Genomic DNA, 19182 nt, shown 5'->3' with positions numbered 1-19182 from the left:
ACCTCGGAGGTACTAGTTTCCAGAAACTGCGGGGCAAGGGCGGGCGTCTGATCGCGTTTCCGGTGGCATCCGGCGCCCGCCCGTGTCCCCTTGCACATAAGGTGGTTTTTTTTGTCCAAGTCTCTGTGGATGCGCACACGTACCCAACGGAGCATGCGCATTTGTCATGTACACACAAAAACAAAACAGTTTGCCGCAGCGTGCGCTTCTTCGTTGCGCGCCGGCTTGTCCTGTGATCAGCACCTCTCCCTTGCCATGGAACCTCCACGGTACCTCCACAGGACCTCCATGGGAGGTCTGATCGCTTAACTGCGCAGTAGTTTGCCCCAGGGCAAACAGCCACACTTCTCCCCCGCAGTTTCCTGCCCGTGTGACTGAGGCCATAATTTTGCTATTACTAATACATGTGGTTCCTTGTTATTCCTTGTTGGTATTGTGTTATCCTGTTATATAAACGGTTTCACTTTTGTGTATATTACTACGGCACTCTTTGGTCTGTGTTATTTACAGTGCTCGCTTCTTTCATGATTACAGTGTACTGTGTTATCACACTTGTTTTTTCTATTACATGGGGATCACCAGTTTGACTACAGAGTTGGAAATTGCAGCATGAGATATTTGGCCTTGTTGCATTGATACAGCTTAACGTTAGTTTCGTCAATAAACTGACATGCCGGGGGGATGTGACAAACCACTCGTAATTTAGCAAAACATACATTCCCTCTGCTATTTCACCAGTAGTAAGTTAAAGGATAGACCCATCTCTAGAGTGTCCCACTGCAGATTGCAGGTGGGACCTGAAAGACTGTAGACTCATCAATAGAAATTCTTAATAGTCCCTGCATGCAGGAAACCAGACATCAAGGAGAAGGGTTCTGGCCTAGCGTTCACCCTGATACACTGGTGCTCTAGGTTTGGGAATCTCTCTTCTCCTACCTCAGGGGAGTATTCAGTCATGCAAGCCCTCACCAACATTGTGAAGTGGCCCAGCCTTTATATGAGCGTAACATCTTATCGGCTGACTGTGACAAGTAGACCTTAATGCAGCAAGCTCTTTCATATATAATGTCACAATGTGAAAAGAGTTACCTCTATTTTCATTCCAAGCTGTGCCTTCTCTTTGTCCTTGCGCTCAATGCATCGCTTTAACTCCTCTATCTCTGACATGACAGCACTATGACTGAGCTTTGCTCTCAATTCCCAGATCTGTTTCTCCATATCTTGTTTGTCCTGATCAACCACTGGAACACAGAAGACAAAATGTGGAAACAGAAACAATGTACAATTTAAAAAAAAAGATTTGTACACATACATAATCTGTTCTGTGCTTTCACTTTTTTAGAATGTCGAAGTGGTGATGAATTCTAGGACTATCAAAAAACAAGACTTTGAACTAGTTTGGGGCAGCTTCTGTAGCTTCAGGTCAGGGGAAATGAGGCAATGGGTTGGACTCTCTTCCTGTCCCTCATAATCCTTGAACCAGCCTTGGAGAGTGCAGGGGGGAGACTAAGGGGACCAGAAAAACAGGGGATACAATGCAGAACGAAGGCAGTGACTGCAGCATGCCAGAAACTAAGCAACTGGGAAAGTGAGAGAAGGGAGAACAAATATACTGCTCTTTATTGTAAGAGAGGCTGCATGTGGCGAATGGTGGAATGTCCTGTATAATAAACGGGCACACTCAAATCAGTGCTCAAACAGTGGCAGCCACCTGTATTACAACATTAGATGGGATATTTATGTTATATATTGTCTGCCTTTCTCACTGAGAGCCAAGGCAGATTACACAGTGTAAGTCAACACAATCAACACAATGGGGCATCCAATAAACAATGCAATAGGGTTTGGGATTCCAGAAATCTGAAACCAGAGACATCTGAAGACAGAACTGAAACACAGCATAAGCATTAGCATTAAAATGACATGCTAATGATGCAGAAATTACATAGTATGATCATACCAGCAGCAACAGTCAGGGCATACTGTACACAGTAGTACGGTCCACAGTCCCTGTCCTTTTACCAAAGCATCTTAATGAACCATTACCCCTGCATAAAAGCCCACCTGAAAAATTCAATTTTGCATAGTTTGTAGAATGCCTGGAGAGTAAGAGCCTTCCTGACCTCAAAAGGCTGGCCGTTCCATAAACTGGGGGCCACAACAGAGAATAAGCACCTGTGGGCAGTTGTTGATTTTGTCCATTTGCAGGACCATGGAGAGAAACGCTGGATAATCCATCTTCTTCAGTGGTGGATAGTTGCCACTAAGTAATTGTAAACTCTCATTTTCAGACTACAAATTGCATTTCTGGGAGTGTCCTTTTTCTGTCTACATTTAAGTGATTTTGTCAGAGCTTTAATATGCAAGGTAACAAGCACAGGGAGCTAGTTGGTTGAGGAAAGCACTCAGGAAGAAACTCGGGGACTTCCGGTTTAAGCGTTTCGCCGCTTAGACGCGTCCTGTCTTGCTCCGATGGGGACGTGCCGAGACCTGGCTGATGGGAGGGGTCCGAGTTCGTCCCGGACATCCCCGGGGTCTCTGTAAGACACCCTCAGCCTGGGGAGCTGAGGAGAGCCTCTCCCAAGGCGATGGCCAAGGAATTGAGGCTCACCTTATCCCCAAAAGGTACCATCGCCATGGAGCCAATATGGCACTTAGAGACGACTGCCGGAGCAAGCGACCACAATCGAAACTTTAAAATGCTTCCAAAAGATCTCCAGGTCTCCAAACTGTGAGTTAAGCAATGCTCAGGTGAAAAAGCAAATGGACCTTGGTAGTAATTGAAAGCGCCTAAGTTTGAAGCATGGAGGGAAAGGGACCAAGCACCTCCCCCCCCTTTTGAAAAAGATTTAAAAGCGGTTTTAAATCGGAAATCAAAAGACTTAGAGCTAAAATAAGCGCATAAGAAGTTAAGCAAATGCAAAAACTGCCAATATATACAAAGTGGATTTAAATCGTATAACTTTTGCCTTGTTTTAGAAAACTTACTTCTTGATATTATGGCTGGGAGAGGACGGAGGGCGCCGGAGAAAAAACTGGTGACCAGAAATAACATACCAACGACTCCCTCTCAGAACCAGGAAGTAACTACAGACTTTTCTTTACTGTTAGCAAATGCACTCTGCCCCCTAATGGAACAGATGACTAACCTTGTGGGTAAGAATCAGCAATATGGCACACCAATCTTGGTTCTGGGCCACATCCAGACTCTGTAAACATAGGGTTGATCAGTGACTTTCGTACACTAACAGTCCTGACCTTTGCCCATCCTGAAACTGCAAGCAAGTCTTAAGATGCTGTGCAAGCATTTTAGGCATTCTGTCTAAGTATCTGTTTTTCCCTGTTTCTGTATGTTCAAGCCAACAGCCTCACCTCACGGTGGGGGGCAGAATGTGTATAAATAAACTCTTGCTGCTTTTAAGCAGCAGACAGATTCTTCTCCCTCAAATATCGTGTCTCGTGTGAGTCCTTCATAACCTCAACGCCAAACTGGACAGTGTTCAAAAACAACTGAATCAAATGGATAAAAGAACCTAATTATCCAGGAAAACGTTGAAAAAAATGGAAAAACAGACTGAGAGTATCAACAAGAGAGTAGATGAAGCAGAGAAAGAAAGATCCTCCGATAAAATGCAATTAATACAGCTCCATCTGGAAAGATCTACGTATGTTCTACGCTTCCATGGGATCCCTGAAGAGAAGAACGAGGACTTAAAAGAGCTTTTGGCGGAGGCTTTGGCTCCATTAATGGATTACAAACAGGAAGACCTATTGAAAGAGATGGATGTAGCCTACAGGACTTACCCAGATTTTATAAAGAAAAATAAACTCCCAGGGGAAACCTATTTAAAATTCACGAAATGATCTACCAGAGAACTGGTGTTAAAATCTAGAATGGGAAAACCCTTAAAAATTAAGAATGAAGAAATAAAAATACTAAAAGACATTCCTTTTGAAGTCAGAAAACGGAGGAAACTATACAGGTTGCTTACTCTCACTCTGAAAAAAAAGGGCGTACCATACAGATGGTTATTCCCAGAAGGACTGAGCTTCAATTATCTGGATAAAAAATACAAAATTGACTGTGTTCCAAAAACGGAAAAATTTATGGACCAAATGTTCAACTCAAAAATAAGAAAGAAAAGAACCCAAAACCAGATCAGGAGGAGGAGGAAGAAGAAGAATCCTACTCACAAGATTCAAAAAGCACTACTTCCACATCACCAGAATAATCGGAGAAAGGAGTAGCCGCCCCGAAACTCAAGAAAACGAAGAAATGCAGGAAGAAAAGACTCTAGAACAAGAACAACAGTTCTTAAAGGCAGACCATCAATCTATCATGGTCTGTGATCTACCATATCACCTACTACCTGATCCTTTTAACTAGAGATGCTGAAAACTGATGCTCTACCAAGCAGATAGGCCAACCAGATGCTCTACCATTGAGCCACAGTCCCATCCATATTGTATTGGGGCAATTAAATAATCACAAAGTTTCCACAAACAGCAGGAGATCTGGATCAAGGAACAACAATATCAGAAGGCTCAGCACGGAAATTTTGTTTCTCAACTCATTTAGAAACATCTTATTATTAAATTGTCAGGCTATAAAAATAACATAAAAGCTCTGAAGGGAAGCAGATATTTATAGACATTTTAAGCATACTAGTAAGGCACATTTCGAGATCAAACCATATTGATTTGTTCAGGGCCACATGGGACAAATCTACCGAGCACAGTTGATATACAGCCCCCATTTGATTCCAGTGACTGGCCACATGGAGCTCCTGCACCAGCCCCATTGACATGAATGGAAAATGTACAATGGCCCCTGTCACACGGGCAGGAAACTGCAGAGGAGAAGTGTGGCTGTTTGCCCCGGGGCAAACTAACATGCAGTAAAGCGATCAGACCTACTGTGGAGGTTCTGTGGAGGTACTGTGGAGGTTCCATGGCAAGGGAGAGGTGCCGATCACAACACACGCCTGCGCGCAATGAAGAAGCGCGCGGCGAACTGGTTTTCTTTTTTTGTGTACACTACGAATGCGCATGCTCCGTTGGGTGCGTGTGCGCATCCACGGAGACGTGGGGGAAAAAAAACCCTTTTCCGCAAGGGGACATGGGCGGGCGCCGGATACCACCGGAAACGCGATCAGACGCCCGCCCTTGCCCCGCAGTTTCTGGAAACTAGTACCTCCAAGGTACTAGTTTTTTGCTGCGCTTTTTCGGCAGGAAGCCTCAGTTGTGCCACGGAAGCGCTACGCTTCCCAGATGTGCTGGTGAGATCACGACCGGAAACTCCGCTTGTCTTCCGTATCTCTTGCGTGGCTAATGTTGCGTGTGACCGCAGCCAATAGCAGGTTTTGGTGGACTGTTTCGAGAGCCTACTGATGCAATTGCTTTTAGCGAACATTTCAGATCTGCTTCCCAGTTTCTACTGCATTTGTTACTTTAATGGCAGAGAGACACGGCATGCACCAAAGCAACCCCCAATCACAGGAGCTTAAAAACTGGGGGGGGGGGGGACATAATCCTTCAGCTACCTGTATGAAATCAAGTTGAGGAAGGTTGATAGCCTGCCTGACAAAATAGTATTTAGCTTTTAGTTAATTTAAGACTCTAAGAAACTAAACACGAACCTCTTAATGCATATTCTCTACACAGCACAACAGATCAGTGAAGGAGAAGAATGAGTAACTTTGAACACAGTAACACAAGCTTTATATAATATATGTTTATTCCAGAAAATGCCATCATGTTGCAGCTGACTTATGGTGACGTTGTAGGATTTTCAAGGCAAGAGACTAAAAAAGATGGCTTGCCATTGCCTGCTTCAGTGTAGCAACCCTGGACTTTCTTGGTGGTTTCCCACCCAAGTACTAACCAGGGCCAGCCCTGCTCAGCTGATGAGATCTGATAAGATTGGGCTAGCCTGGGCCATCCAAGGCAGGTCATATATACATGCATGTACACATACACACACACCAATACCAGATGGGGCACATTTTAACTGGGCATATAAAAGAATGCTGTAATATATTTTCTATTTTTTTTAAAAAAAAAAATCTGGCTTCTCTAAGATTTTAAAAGTTTTTACCATTTTAAGGTGATATTTTTGTAGAATTCCATCATGGATTATGGTCATTAGAAGGCTCCAGTCAGTTGATACTAAGGGCAGTATCATTATTAATCATGCATTGTCAAGCTGGTTCAGTTTCTGAGACCCAATACATTGGCTCACCATTTTCTCCATCTTACAATTCCAAGCACCAAGTCCTGCCCATACCTTGCTTATGTGGCTTGGGGTGGGGGTCCTATAACAATGGGTAGGGAGTAGAGAATGGGGAGAGTCCTACCTCTGTGCTTCCTCCTGTCATTCTCCTGCTCATCAGGATGCCTCTGGTGATGCATGGCGACCTGAGAGATCTGATGCTGCAAACCCAGACGCTCCTCTTCTGCTCTAAGGAGTTGGGAACGGAGATCCTCAATCTAACACACACACATACACACACACAGACAAGTGCCAGCTTTTTAAACCAAGGAGAGAGCAATTTCAAAGGTGTGGAGGAATCTTCATTTACATTATCAATTCTTTGGAAGATCTGAACCACAAACAAAACATGACCAAAAAGAGAGAGGGAACATACTTAAAAATAAAGTGATTTTTGCAGCTGTGTGCTTTTTGTTCAAGTGGATCCTTCACACACTGAATGATACTTCCAGGTTGTTGCCTGTGCTCAGGGCCAAATTAATTCATCCCCTACAGCTTCTTTGATATAAATACCTCAGCCGCTGTTTACAGGTACCAGCAATTTTTTCCCTCATGGGAGAGGAGGGGATTGCAAAACTGCATGGAGGAAAGGGATTAACCCTCCCACCCCAATACAAGTTGGCAGCGCCCACTAACAGCACCAATTAAAAACAAAACCCTCTCAGGAGATTCATAGGGCAATCCTATGCAGAGTTACTCCCTCCATTGGTATGCATCCAACTATTCCTGAAGGCACAACACGACTTTTCCTGTGGCTCTCCATTCCTGCAGCCCCTTCTGACCCCCACAAAAGATTGGTCCTGAGGCTGCAGGATCCATGCAGCGCAAGAGCCGTGTGGGTTGGTGCGCTGAGGTGAGACGTGAAATTGACTCCTAGCCTCAGCAGAGCTGTGCTTTCTCATTGCAGCCCCATCCATACGAAGAGCTGAGAAGAAGGGTTGCTTTTTATATCCTCCTTTTCTCTACCGGAAGGAGTCTCAAAGCAGCTTACAATCACCTTTCCCTTCCCCTCCCCACAACAATCACCTTGTGGGGTGGGTGGAGCTGAGAGAGTTCTGAGACTGGCCCAAGGACACCCAGCAGGCTTAACGTGGAGGAATGGGGTATCAAGCCTGATTCACTAGATTAGAGTCTACTACTCTTAACCACTATGCCATACAGGCTCTCACAGTATGGGCCCTGCAACCCTTGGAATAATCTTTACAAGGCTCAGAAGGGGCTGCAAGAATAGAGGAGGAAGGCAGAAAGACCACATTCCATGCATGAACTGGTAGGCTATACATCACTGATTTCAATGAGGTAGACGAGAGAAACTCTGCATAGGATTGCTCTGTAAATCATATGACATGTAGGTTGGTGCAGAGTGTCATCCATTCTAAAAGAAATTAGGAGAGGAGGATAAGCCACCCTTCACTGTCTTCTCTACTCACTAAAGGCCCCGTCTTTCTTCAAGAAATACAACAACCCTGGGGAATTGAGGTCTGAGCCACTTGCTCTCACTTGTCAGACACCACCAGTTGGACTGGTTTACACATGCACAGAAATGAGGTGGTAGGAAAGGTTGCAGGTAGTGAATTCCAGTTCTAAATGTTCCCTTAATTACCTCCTCCCCGCTTGCAAACAGATAATCAGCACAGAGAGAGCTTATACCCCCCCCTTTTCTTACCATGCCAGATTTTTTTAAAAAAATTACAGGGAGTTTTTAACAGGAACATCCCAAGAACTGATTCTTCACCTGCCTGTAGCATAGTCTTTTAAAATATTTTATTAAATAAGAATAGTTTATAAGAGACAAGAAAAAGACAAAACGTAACCATGTCAGTTTATATGATTAATACAATGTATTACATTCTTCATACAAAACTTAGATCCACTACTAATCTTCTAAGTACATTACAACTGTTAACTCTGAACCGTTACTTCATATATTGCTGAGAATTACAAGCTTGGTCTGTTCTCTGGGTTTAATTTTATCCCAGTGCTGTATGAATAGAGACCATTTCTGTATTAAAAATTACTGTTCTCCTGTATCTCCTTCCCTTAAGTGCTTATATACTGCAATTTTCTCCATTGCGATAATGAGCCAATATTTTCTCAGCCAGATATCAACAGATACCAAACTGAACACACCCTATTTCATCTGATCTCGGAAGCTAAACAGGATTAGGCCTGGTTAATACTTGGATGGGAGTCTGATGTATGTGTGACGTCTGATATGGTATATTCCAATTTTACCAACCTCATTCTCTTGCATGTGTAAAACCACTTGGGATATCATACAGTTGGGGAGAGAGTAGAAAAAAGCAGCTAGAAAAAAGACATCATAGGGAAAGTGTCCCTCTACTTTGCTGCTGCAGGCTGCAATTTGGAAGGCAGTAGCATACAGCATCTGAAAAGCACTACAGTGTGAATTGGTATCCTTATTGTATGTGATATTACTAAAATACAGAAAAATGTAAAGGCAAAACATTGCTGTTATGTGTACTACACAGTACAGAATTAGGGTCTAAGCACCAAGGCACATGGAAACCCAAAACTGAGCAATTCCCCCATTCCTCCTCCTATCACCATTCAGCACAGTAGCTTAATAAATACTTCAAACAAATAAACATTTCAGATCTGTACTGCAACATGAAGCAAGAATAAAAGAAGACTCTGCAAAACTAAGACCAGCCAATTTGCTATGAAACACAGAGGTTTGGTTTGGCTGGCTGGCTTTGCTGTTGAATAAATTACACTGCTAGATGCCAGAAAGGAGATTAGCAATATAAAAGCAGTTCATTTGCACAAGTTATAATTTGCTTGTGCAAAGCAAAAGCAGAGAAAGCAGCTCCAGGAGAGGAAAAAGAAAAACTCCAATCATCCAATTTACTTCTTCCCTAGGAGGGGACATTTTGTCCTTCTCTACTCATTCCAAATATATATTAAAAAACCCCAAAATATTTGGGCTATCACAATACAAAACCATATTTTCAAACACTGACGAGTGAAGCAAATAGGTTTAAATTATAAATATACCTTTAATTGCCTCACTCTGTATGAAATATGTATGTCCAATATATGTGGTTTTAACTAATTTTTTTTAAAAGTAACTGGAAATAGGAAATCAGCAGTAGTGGCAATGAGGAGGGGAGACAGAAACCCACACTGATAAAGAGTGCCGATTGCCTTATTAGACATGACACAGCCCACCGTTGTATAAACATAACTTGTTCCAATAGAGTGCCAAGATACAAAGGAGGGATAATCCATAAAAATGATAAGCTTGAGCTATGGAAAACCACAGTCTAAGGCCAGCCTTTAGAGGTGTTTGTGACAACTACATTCCTTGATCCAGCTCAGTATTTCAGGTTGCCCTGAGTTTACTTCATGCCAATCCACTCTAGGATTTACAGCAATCCACAACAGGATTTACAGTGGAAGCCACAAGAAAATTCTAGCAGCATTCGAGTTTAGTTGTTGTGGTAACTCTACGCAGAGAAAGAACCTCATCATTAAACTCTACAGCTGTTTAAACCTGTGCTGCCTCCTAATTCTCATTTTTATGAGATCCCAGTCTTCTGGGCACACCACCACCCACCCAGCTGCTTTTTGCAGGTACCAGCTTCACCTCAACATTGAAGTGAGACCCTCCAAGCTCCTCGCAACTTCTCATCACAACCTTCCTTATCATAGGAAGGGCACGATCTAAAATGTAATATGACAAAAACAAATTAAAAAATGCACTGGCTGAATCTTTGATAGATGGGTACTGTGTCAAAATCATTAAGACAACTAGCGTTTGTTACATTTCTCAGCTCTGCCTTGGCACAACTGTGTCATATCAAATGTCATTCTATAATCAAACTTGCCACGAATGATTCTGTATGCCTTCCTTATCACACCTCCGTTTTTCTTCCTAACATCACTGAAGTATATTTGATAGCGAGCTTTAAGAGGCCCTACTGTGAAAGGAGATAGATTTTCACTCAGGGAAGCGGTTACCTGGTGGAGAAGGGCTTCTCGGCTGTATTCTGACTGATCCAGTTTCCTTCGGGAGTGCTCCAATTCCTGCTCAAGCTTATTTGGATTAGAAACAGAGATAAAAATTCATTCCGTTGCTGGTAATTTTATGAATTATTTAGATACCAATACTTAATACACCCCAGAAGTACTCTGAAAGCTCATTTCTTATTCACTGCTATGCTAAGCTAACCAAATGCCTATTATCCCAGTGGTACCTTCGATCAAATGATCCATTTACAGATTCTCCCCCCCTCCCAAAAAAGGTATTACATAATGGACTTTCTAGTGCTTCTCCTTCTTCCTGTCTGTATATGATCTCTTTTCAAGGGGTGTTCAGTTGTTCAGCTGTTTATCATTTGGCTTCTCAAAACCTAAAATCCCATATTGGGGGGAAAAACAAAGTGATATTTTCAGGCAATTAAAAATAAATCACCACAATTACTAGCCAAAATGAAAGAGGGCACTGAACAGATTAGTGAAGGGCTAGGACTAGAGCTGCGGTGGCTCAAGTGGTTAAGACGCTGAACTGCAGGCTGTGGAAGGTCAGTAGTTCAGCAGTTCGAGACCCGAGTGCGCCGCATGACGGAGTGAGCTCCCGTCTCTAGTTCCAGCTCCTGCCAACCTAGCAGTTCGAAAGCAGGAAATTGCAAGTAGATAAATAGGGACCACTTCGGTGGGAAGGTAACAGCGTTCCGTGCGCCTCGGTGTTGAGTCATGCCGGCCACATGACCACGGAAATGTCTTCAGACAGTGCTGGCTCTTCGGCTTTGAAACAGAGATGAGCACCACAACCCTAGAGTCGGACTCGACTGGCTTTCGAGCAAGGGAGACCTTTATCTTTACCTTAGGACTAGAATATGTATTCTTCCAAAGTCCATTGGTCTTATAAATGCATGAGTGATACGATACAATAGACAACACAATGTATCTATGGGACCATCTCCTCCATTACGTGCCTGGAAGGCCATTGCGCTCCTTGGACAACAACACACTGGTGATCCCCAGCCCTAAGGATGTCCGGCTGTCCTTGACCAGGATGTACAAAGACAAATATGGTCACAGTCTATAGACATGAAAAGATAGAGCCACAGGAACTTTGTAAAGTGCGCTCAATGTTTCTATAATGATAGCAATAATGTTATAAATATGAACATTACAAAAGTGATACTAATACATTCAAATTGAACATTAGTACTTACATCTAGTAAGGTTTTGTACCAAGTTTATTTTAAATTTTGTTGTACAATTACCTAAGATGTAAGTACTAATGTTCATATGTATTATATCATGCATAAGCTTATAGATTCTTGGTCAGAAGAAGACGCTTGTCGAAACGGCATCACATTCTGGAGACCACAGTCCCGCCGTCATTGTTATCTTCTATCTTATGTAACTGGATTTACAATTTGAATGTATTAGTATCACTTTTGTAATTTTCATATTTATAACATTATTGCTAACATTGAGTGCACTTTACACAGTTCCTGTGGCTCTATCTTTTCATGTCCTTGACCAGGGCCAGGGCCTTTTTGGTCCTGGGCAAAACCTGGTAGAGCTCTCTGCCAAATTCCATCAGCGCCCTGTGAGACCTTATGCAGTTCTGCAGGGTCTGCAAGGCAGAGATGTTCCACCAGGCTTTTGGTTGAGGACAGCAACGGTTTTTACCTTTGCTGGCACCCTCCTCAGTTTTCCAACCTCGTTTTGACTTCTTCCCCCCTGTTCACGAAAACAGCCAGCAGTCTGTAATAGGGGAATAATTAATTCTAAGATACTTTTCGCCATCTGTTTCAATGTAATCTAATATGTTCAATTGTTTTACTTGATTATTGCTTTTAATATTATGTACAGCGCCCAGGCCCCTACAATAGTAGGGAGGGGGTGATTCATAAATTTAATAAATAATAATAATATACTGGGCATCGCAGGATATGCTCTCATACTAGTGAGCTCAACAAGCTGATTGTGTTTACTATAAAGCTAAATGTCTTGGGCTGTACTGCAGAAGCTCCTCTTAATGCTGGCCACACACCATGCTTTGAAGACACCTAAGGAGTCTTCCTCAGCATCTGGCCCACAACAGGGGAACTGAACTCCCTTCTTGGTGTGAACAGCTGCCAGAGGAAAAAATGAGAATCCAGTGTCAATTCAGCCAACCTAAAACCTGCCTCTCTCTCTCTCAGTGCAAGACCACAAGTTTTTGTTCCATCACTTCTGTTGCTTTCAGAACTGAAATATGTATAAGGAAATACTGTCTACTTTTTTTCATGCTTCCCAAAGGGATTTAAAAGTATGTCACCTGATAGTATTTTATCTCATTCTTCTGCTGAATCCACTTTTCCCACTTTGCCTCACAATAATCTTGTGAGGTAGGTTAGGTCAACACACACAATTTGCCCAGACTCAGGTAATAACCTTCATAATGGAGGGATAATTTGAACTTGGGTTTCATCTTAATCCATCCGAGCACTCTTGGTTATTGTACCACATCGGTTCTAAGGATCAAGCAGAAGGGCAGCTCCAAGCAAGACTGGGTGGTATCTCAGTTAACCATATTTTTCTTGCTATAGGAAGTCAACTATGGCCCAGTTCTCACTGAAGTAGTAACCCAGTGTTTGGGCTGTACCACTTCAGGTTGTAGTCAAAGGCTTAAGTGAAGAGAGATTCTTTTTAAAACTCTCCATACAGAAGTCCAGCATGTGAAGAGAAGGGTTCATCCTAGTCTTCGCCTTGATATTTAACTTTTGATCTGCAGGGGATTTTTGGCATAGAGGAATACTCCATCATGTAAACCTAAACCCTGAAGTATCAGCACCAACAGAAAGATACCATAACACACACAAACACACATATATGTATACACACAAATGGAAGTCCGCAAGGACTTGTGGGAGGCATCTCACTTCCCCCTCTCCCACTATTTCCTCTCTCCCTTTCTTGAAAGCCCCCACAGTCTCTCCCCTTTTCCTGCTTTCTTCTTTCTTTCTAGGGTTGTCAACCTCCAGGTGGGAACTGGAAATCTCTGGAATTACAACAGATCTCCCAGCTACAGAAGCCAGTACCCCTTAGGGGATGGAGGTCGGGAAATCCCTGGAGATATGGGGGTGGAGCCTTGGCAGGATGAGGTTTGAGGAGGGAAACAATCTCAGCAGTATATAATACCATAAAGTCAACCCTCCAAAGCAATCATTTACTCCAGTGGAACTGATCTTTATCATCTGGAGAGCAGTTGTAATTCCAAGTGATCTCCAGCCCCCACCTGGAGGTTGGCAACCCTAGTTCACCTGGAGGAATTGGCTGCTTTGGAGAGTAGAGTCTATGGCATTATACCCCTCTGAGGTCCCCTCCTCTCCTCAACCCCCATCCTCCCCAGGCACTCCCCCAAAAAAATTCTAAGAATTTCCTGACCTCTTTTTTTCATTCCTCTACGGTCTCATTCTCTCCTTCCCATCCATACACCAGCCTACCTTTATCTGCCTTTCATCTTCAGCTATATTTATTTTTATTTACTTTATTTATACCCACCTTTCTCCACAGTGGGGACCAAAGCAGCTTCCATTGTTCTCCTTTCTTCCTTTTTATCCATACAACAACCCTGTGAGGTAGGTTAGGCTGCAAGTATGTGACTGGTCCAAAATCACCAAGCATCTTCCACAGCAAGATGGGGTTTTAAACCTGGGTTCACAGACCCTACTCTGAAGCTCTAACCACTACACCACACTGGCCTTTATAAGGTGCCTGCTGTTGAACAGTAGCAAGCAGCCAGGCCTAATTGAATAATGCAAGTCCGGTGGCATCAAATCACCCAGAGGTTGCTTCCAGGCCTAGGGTTGTCAAATTCCAGGTGAGACCCATAATTACAACTGAACTTCAGACAACAGAGATTCCTTTAGAGGGTGGACTCTATAGCAACATATTGGCTCAGGCCTCTCCCATCTCCAAACCCTGCCCTCCTCAGACTCTACCCCAAAATTTCCAGCTGTTTTCCAACCTGGAAATGGCAACCCTACCAGGCCTGTCCACAATAAATTTTCCCTCAAAGGTCAAAATTTGGCTGGAAAGGGCCCTGCACCCCCTTTTATTCACAGAAATGGAAGCCTGAACTACTGTGATTGCCTAGCAACAGCCACTAATGGATTCCATTGCTTAAAGATACAGGTGCTCCTTTTATCATTTTTGGATTCTTACGCTGCCCAGTTTATTTTTTTACATTTCACATTTTTCTGTAACCCTAGGGCCCTTTTGTGGTAACTATCCAAAGATATCCTGACTTCACTATTAGAATATATTAACTATGAATTTTCTTACTTTATTTTTTTCATCTTCAGTTTTCAGTAGTTTATTTTTCAAGATGATTTCTACTTCATTAGCCTTAGTATCTTGTTGTTTTAAAGCCTGGAAGGATAGAGCAAATTTTTTACAAGATTATTTGAAGCCTTACTGAAATCTGACAAATGTTTAATAAGAATATACATATGCTTAAAATAGTTATACACTCTTACCTAGTATTCAAAGCAACTTGGAAGCCTATTTAAAAATGCCATCACAAAATACATTAGAATAACTACAATAACTTTCTCATCTTCTAACATTGTATATGCCATTAAATGCCAGCAATGCCCTTCAGTTCTCTACATAGGACAAACAGGATAAACCCTACACCAGAGGATAAATGGACACAAATCTGACATCAGGAATCACAAGACTGAGAAACCAGTAGGAGAACACTTTGAGCATTGAAAAAAGTGCAGAAAAGAGCAACTAGAATGATAAAAGGGTTGGAACACTTTCCCTATGAAGAAAGATTAAAGCCCTTGGGGCTCTTCAGCTTGAAGAAATGACGGCTGAGGGGTGACATGATTGAGGTTTATAAGATTATGCATGGGATAGAGCAGATAGAGATAGAAGTACTTTTCTCCCTTTCTCACAATACGAGAACTCGTGGGCTCTCAATGAAATTGCTGAGCGGTCGGGTTAGAACGGATAAAAGTAAGTACTTCTTCACATGGAATTCACTGCCACAGGAGGTGGCGGAGGCTACAAGCATAGACAGCTTCAAGAGGCAATTAGATAAGCATATGGAACAGAAGTCCATCAGTGGCTATTAGCCACAAGGTACAGATAGGATCTCTCAGGCTGGGGCAAGTGATGCTCTGTATTCTGGGTGCTGGGGGGGCAACTGTGGGAGGGCTTCTAGTGTCCTGACCCCACTGCTGGACCTCCTGATGGCACCTGGTATTTTTCACCACTGTGTGACAGAGTGTTGGACCAGATGGGCCATTGGCCTGATCCAGCATTGGCTTCTCTTATGTTCTTATGTTCTTAACACTTCAACCTTCCAGGACATTCAATGAATGACCTCAAAGTAGCTGTTTTACTACAAAGGAACTTCAGGAACAGAATGGAAAGGGAGATTGCTGAATTACAAATTATTACAACACTTGGAACAAAAACCTCCCCAGGACTCAACAGGGATATTGGTTTCTTATCTCATTACATATATCAACCCATTTGGTCCTCACATATGTATTCTCAACAAGAAGGACTATACATCCTCTGTATTTTAGTGTATTTCTTTTTCAGAATAGTATATTAGAATACTGAATGTAATGCAAGGAATAATGGAATGTTTTGCTGTTAAGTTACCTCCACACCTGAGAGGAGACGAATGGTGTCTCTCAGTTTACTTCCCACAATTAGAAAAGATGCCTGCTCACATTTATCCTCTATTTTGACATATTTATTACTTTGCTGTCCTTTTCGCCTCTTAATTAAATCGAAACAACTGTTGACTTTATAACCTTGTTATTTAGTTTCACTTTGAATATCTTAAAGCATGTGCATTATGTTACATGTTAATTTGCTGTTCAGCCTGTATCTATAAGTTTGAAATCTAGCTTCCTTTCCAATGTATGCACACGAAAGCTCATACCTTGAATAAACTTTTGTTGGTCTTAAAGGTGCCACTGGACTCTAAATTTGTTCTACAATAACTTTAAATATATTTAAAAGCAAGAGCTAAAAGAAATAGAAAAAGTAGCATTAAGGAACAGAACTAGAGGATAGTATGACACAATCATACATGTGGGAACTGATAATCAAAACCAGAATGAAACAACGTGAAAAGACAGAGAATGTGTCAGGAAAACATCAAAGTGGAGCGTTTCATAGGTGTGAAGGTCCTAGCTCCAGATGCCACCTGATTCATCAAGAAGGTGGAGGCACCTCAAGAAGGGTATCTCAGGAGGATCTATATGGACAGTCATGTTTCTATGGGAGGAGACAGACCACACCTTTATGCAGCATACAAAAGTTGCTGTTGTGTCAGATCATATGTATTTACAAAATGAAACACACCCTAGTGACAGGAAAAGTTAAGACTTTAGTCTTAATCTCTCAACACCCAAAATACAATAAGCCATACCCCGCCCAGCATTTGGGTCCTGTGCACTCTTGGAAGTGGGTGGCATCTATAGGATCAGAGCTCAAGAATTTGAGATATACAAAGGAAGACCTGTTTTTGTTTATAAAACTATGGAAGATTTTTTAAAAGATGGGATGCAATCCAACCAAAAGCAAACACTGTCACACAGCATTGGCTCCCATGACAGAAAGCTAAGCACGTGCTGAACTCTCCGACTGAAATTAATAGAATTTAGATGTCCTTAACTTTGGCTAGAACAGCCCATGTTTTCCCTAACACATAACTGTTTAATTTTAAAGGCAGTAATTATATTTGAAATAATTTATTGCTGTTCTTTGGTAGAATAATTTGTTTGAAATGAGAGTCTCTTTTTTCGTGGTGTTTTATTTGTTGATAATTATTTATTTTTTTAAATCTGCCTACTTGTTTAAAATATCACTACCTACCTTGGGACTTCCCAAGAATGGCGTATGCCTTTTCTTCTTTACTTTGTAATTATTGGATTTTTATGTCCACTGGTTTTAAAGTAGATTCTAAGATTGCACATATGTGATGATTCCAATGCTGTTTTTTCTCTGTGCGTATGCAAATTTTTGGCTTGAGCTCAGTGACAGAGAAATGCTTTAAGTGACTATAACTAGTCACAATGCTCACTTGGTTTCTCTTCTCTGATATTTTGTTAGCATCACTTCAAAAATATAGTATTTTCACAACGGAATAAAAATTATTAATTGAAAAAAAATAAAAAATTGCTTGAGAAAGAGTATGTTATAAGTAATATTTTGTAAGCATTAAAGCAGATTGCTCTTAGTGCAAGACTTTCCTTTCTGAAACCGCTTAGACATGCACAGACTCACAGTACATGCACTGGCCACTGTCAGCTAAAAGCAGCCTGCATGACCACCTCATACATGAACTCTCCACACATTGCTGATCTTCCTGTTAGAAACAAAAGAGAAGCACTGCATTCCTGAAGGCACCTACTGAACCTAATGGAAACTACTGTGGTAGAGTGTCATCTAACACCTGCAATAACTGTGCCCCAAAGTATGCAGGGAGTGGGTGGCATCTCTGCCTATATCCCTAGAAAAACCCTGGCTGCTTTCAGACATCCAGTTTAACCTCAGTTAAATAAAAATGCATGCAGAAAGCCCACTTGTGCTGGGTTCACATACATGCCTCATTTATCATTTTTCATTCCCAGTGGTTTAAGCCTAACTCTGGCTACCTATGACATATAAAGCAGAGTTAATTTTCAGCCACAAGCCAGGATTTTTAACCACCTGGCTTAAAATCTCAGCTAGCAGAAGGAAAACTACCTACGGCTAAGACATATAACTGTGCTTATATGTCATTGAGTTTGTTTTAAATTACTACCTCTTCATCACGCACACACAAGCCCAGCCCAAATTCGATTTGTATACATTTTTATTGAGTGATAGCAGTGCCTGGGTCTACATTGAACAGTACATGTGTACACTGCTCTTGTTTTAGGAGGTGATGGAGGGTATGTTAATAGGGGACTGTCTCCTTACAATGAACAGCCACTAGGGAAAGATCAGCTTATATTCTAGGTTATCAACAAAGAACTGATCACCCAACAGATCTGCAGTTTGGAGGGGGAAAACCATTTTTAAACAAGTTTCAATATCAACATGCTTGCTGACTAAGGATGGGTATGAACCGGACAACAAACTAAAGTTCGTAATGAATTTTGGGTGGTTTGTGATACAATGTTCGCCAACTGAAGAACCTCCATGAAATTTTATAAATTTTTATGTAGTTTGTGGTGGCTCCTGAAGAATAGAAAGCAGGGGTTTAAAACCCTGCTTTCTGCTCTTGACAACAGTTTAAATGGCTGGGAGGCATTTAAACCACTGCTTTCTGCAAAAAGCCATGAAGAGCAGAAAGCGGTGTTTTAAATTTATTTATTTATTTAGACTGCCAGACCACCCTTCCCTGCGGGCAGGGTTCAGGGCGGTTTACAGCAATGGTGCTGAGCCTGGGCTGACTGCCCAAGAAAGCCCCCTTAAACTGCTCCGTGTGGCTCAGCTGTTTAAAGGGGCTTACTTGGGAAACCTGCTCCCCCAGCCCAGTTGTTTCAGGCACAAACCTCACAAGCCTGGTCCAGTTCATATGTGAGCCAACTGGGTTCGTGCCCATTCCTATTACTGACTGTTAAAAGAATTCAAAAGAGGACAATGATATGGACAGCATTGTCTATATCAAAGGCAACAACAACAAAAAAAAAGAAGCTGTGGGATGAGGCCACTTAGTGACGGGAACTAGCGGGAACCAAGAATAAAAGAAGAGGAATAAATGGAATTCATTTTTACTGTGCAGAGAGGATACACTATTTCTACAGGGTGCAGCGATAGTTAATTTTTTGGTATATGATATGCAGTTAGATGAAGCTGTTTAAATATGGCTAAAATGGCGAGAAATTTTCAAACTGATTACAAACAAAACATTTCCAAACTGTTAA

At 42.0% G+C, this 19182-nt stretch overlaps 1 protein-coding gene across 1 annotated transcript in view; it reads right to left on the bottom strand.

Moving 5' to 3' along the window:
* The window catches only part of CEP128 (centrosomal protein 128kDa), a 334110-nt gene that overhangs the window by 254359 nt on the left and 60569 nt on the right, over positions 1-19182 (bottom strand). Inside the window, exons 9-12 of the mRNA XM_015427028.1 lie at positions 14582-14668; positions 10256-10330; positions 6357-6489; positions 1090-1241 (exon numbers count right to left, since the gene is read on the bottom strand). Coding sequence (XP_015282514.1) covers positions 1090-1241; positions 6357-6489; positions 10256-10330; positions 14582-14668 — 447 coding nt within the window. The remainder of the gene's footprint in view (positions 1-1089; positions 1242-6356; positions 6490-10255; positions 10331-14581; positions 14669-19182) is intronic.

This window comes from Gekko japonicus, unplaced genomic scaffold (genome assembly GCF_001447785.1).
Source record: "Gekko japonicus isolate JY-2015 unplaced genomic scaffold, Gekko_japonicus_V1.1 scaffold368, whole genome shotgun sequence".
In the NCBI taxonomy this organism is placed as follows: Eukaryota; Metazoa; Chordata; class Lepidosauria; order Squamata; family Gekkonidae; genus Gekko; species Gekko japonicus.
This window is presented reverse-complemented; position numbering and strand designations above follow the sequence as displayed.